The sequence below is a fragment of the Tupaia chinensis genome, unplaced genomic scaffold, assembly GCF_000334495.1.
Source record: "Tupaia chinensis unplaced genomic scaffold, TupChi_1.0 Scaffold000573_1, whole genome shotgun sequence".
Classification (NCBI taxonomy): domain Eukaryota; kingdom Metazoa; phylum Chordata; class Mammalia; order Scandentia; family Tupaiidae; genus Tupaia; species Tupaia belangeri.
The window spans coordinates 873,775-875,534 of NW_006160087.1; the positions used below are offsets into that span (position 1 = coordinate 873,775).

Genomic DNA, 1,760 nt, shown 5'->3' on the forward strand with positions numbered 1-1,760 from the left:
CGCCCAAGTGGCTCCCCCACTCCAGAGCGTCTCTGAGCTGAGCTGAAGCATGTGTCAGAGCAGGCAACACTTAATTATCACCTAGTCTTTAATTAGCACTTAATTATTAACACTTAATCCATCTGTAAAATGGGGACACTAATACCTGCCTCGTAGGGACTCTGGGAGGATTAATTAATATTTGCAGCCCACTTTGAAGATGCAAAGCATTGAAGACGTACTCAACAGTGGCATTAATAACCACAGCTAATTTCCTTCCTTTTCCTAATGAGGTCTCTTCTCCGCTCCTTCCTCTTCTTGCTAACACCTGGCCCCTGCGATATCTGCCCAGCTCTGCCCTGGTGGAGAAACACGCAGGCCTGTGTTTCCCAGACACGGGATTTCCCACCCAGGAAACAGACTATGTACAGCTCTCTCCCTGCACTTTAATTTTCTATTATGTCCTCTGAATATGTCAATGCCTTCCCAGTAAATATTTTGATGTGTGCTCTTGCAGCAGCTCTGTGGAGCTGAATGGGACAGCTGCTCCCTATATTAGGGAGTTCCAGATGTGCCTAAAAACCACAGGCTCATCTGTGTGGATGCCCAGCCTTTAGGTGGGAGGGGGCAGGATCTCCTAGCTGCCTCTGGGGAAAGCCACCAGCCAGCTAACCCTGTCTTCCCTAAGGTGGTATATCAGGGACCTCTGATCCACATCCGGATTGTCTAGACCTGTAGGATGACAACTGTCCACTTAGTGGGCTTCCACCAGGGAACTTCAGGACCTCAGCCAGCTCTTCCATGAAGCTTGGACAAAGGACTTTGAGAGGTGGAGGGGAAGTACACAGGGTTTGACCAGACTCAATACGGCACCACGACTTGCCCCTAGAAGGTCAGGGCCCACCTCTACCCTCCCTGGTTTCAGCCAGGGGATACTCACTCTTCCTGGCAGCTGAGCCAGTGGTCTGTTGGAGGCCCAGCCTGGGGGGCAGAGAGCTGCTGGGTGGAGGCTCCAGGCTGCAAGGCTTCGCGCTGCAAGGCTTCGGGCAGGCCCTGAACTCTCTTCCAGATTTCGTGGCAAGTCTTATCTAGGCTGTCTTGGGGTGTGTCCTGGTGGATCCAGATATATCTGGGGAATGGGCCCAGGGCGCAGGGGCGCTTGGCCACCAGGGCTGAGGACAGAGAGAGCCCATTCCCACTGGCCATCCTTCTCCTCTCTTTCCAGTAGGCCCTTTGTCCACCCAGGGCTGGAAGACAGGGTGACCATCCACCACCACTCCTCATTCACCAGAAAGGGGGATGAGGATGGAGCCCGGCCCAAGCGGGTCAGTTCTGTCTGTCTGTGGCCTGGGCAAGCTGAGGACGTCCAGAGGCCTTGGACTTGAGTGTGAGTGGTGGGTGGAGGTCAGCTTTCTTTTGGGGAGGGGGAGCTTATTGTGGTTTGTTTTTATTTGCTCTTTCCTGACTTTTGTCCCCCTCCCCCTCTCCCTTAGAAGAAAGTATTTAAAAGTCAACAAAAACCAGTAGCTTAGTAACCCTGGAATCCCTCTGAGCTCAGGAACCAGGCACCTGGGCGGGCAGAATGACATCTGGGAGCAGCTGGAAGGGGAGGGCTGGCTCTCCCCACAGTCCCTGTATGACCCCCTTGCGACACCCCGTGACACTCTGCAGCCCTGGGGCTCAGCCCACGCTCAGCCGCCAAGCCTTGAGGATGAGCGGGCTGGGGCCTGGCGCGGTGCTGGGCCGGGTGGGGGCAGGAGCCGGCATGAGCCTCCCGGCCC

At 55.2% G+C, this 1,760-nt stretch overlaps 1 protein-coding gene across 1 annotated transcript in view; it reads right to left on the reverse strand.

Moving 5' to 3' along the window:
* CUNH1orf94 (chromosome unknown C1orf94 homolog) overlaps positions 1 to 1,717 on the reverse strand; it is a 57,499-nt gene extending 55,782 nt beyond the window's left edge. Inside the window, 1 exon segment of the mRNA XM_006158068.1 lies at positions 920 to 1,717. Within this exon segment, the coding sequence (XP_006158130.1) occupies positions 920 to 1,263 (344 nt within the window). The 5' untranslated portion in view covers positions 1,264 to 1,717.
* Positions 1,718 to 1,760: the final 43 nt, after the last annotated feature.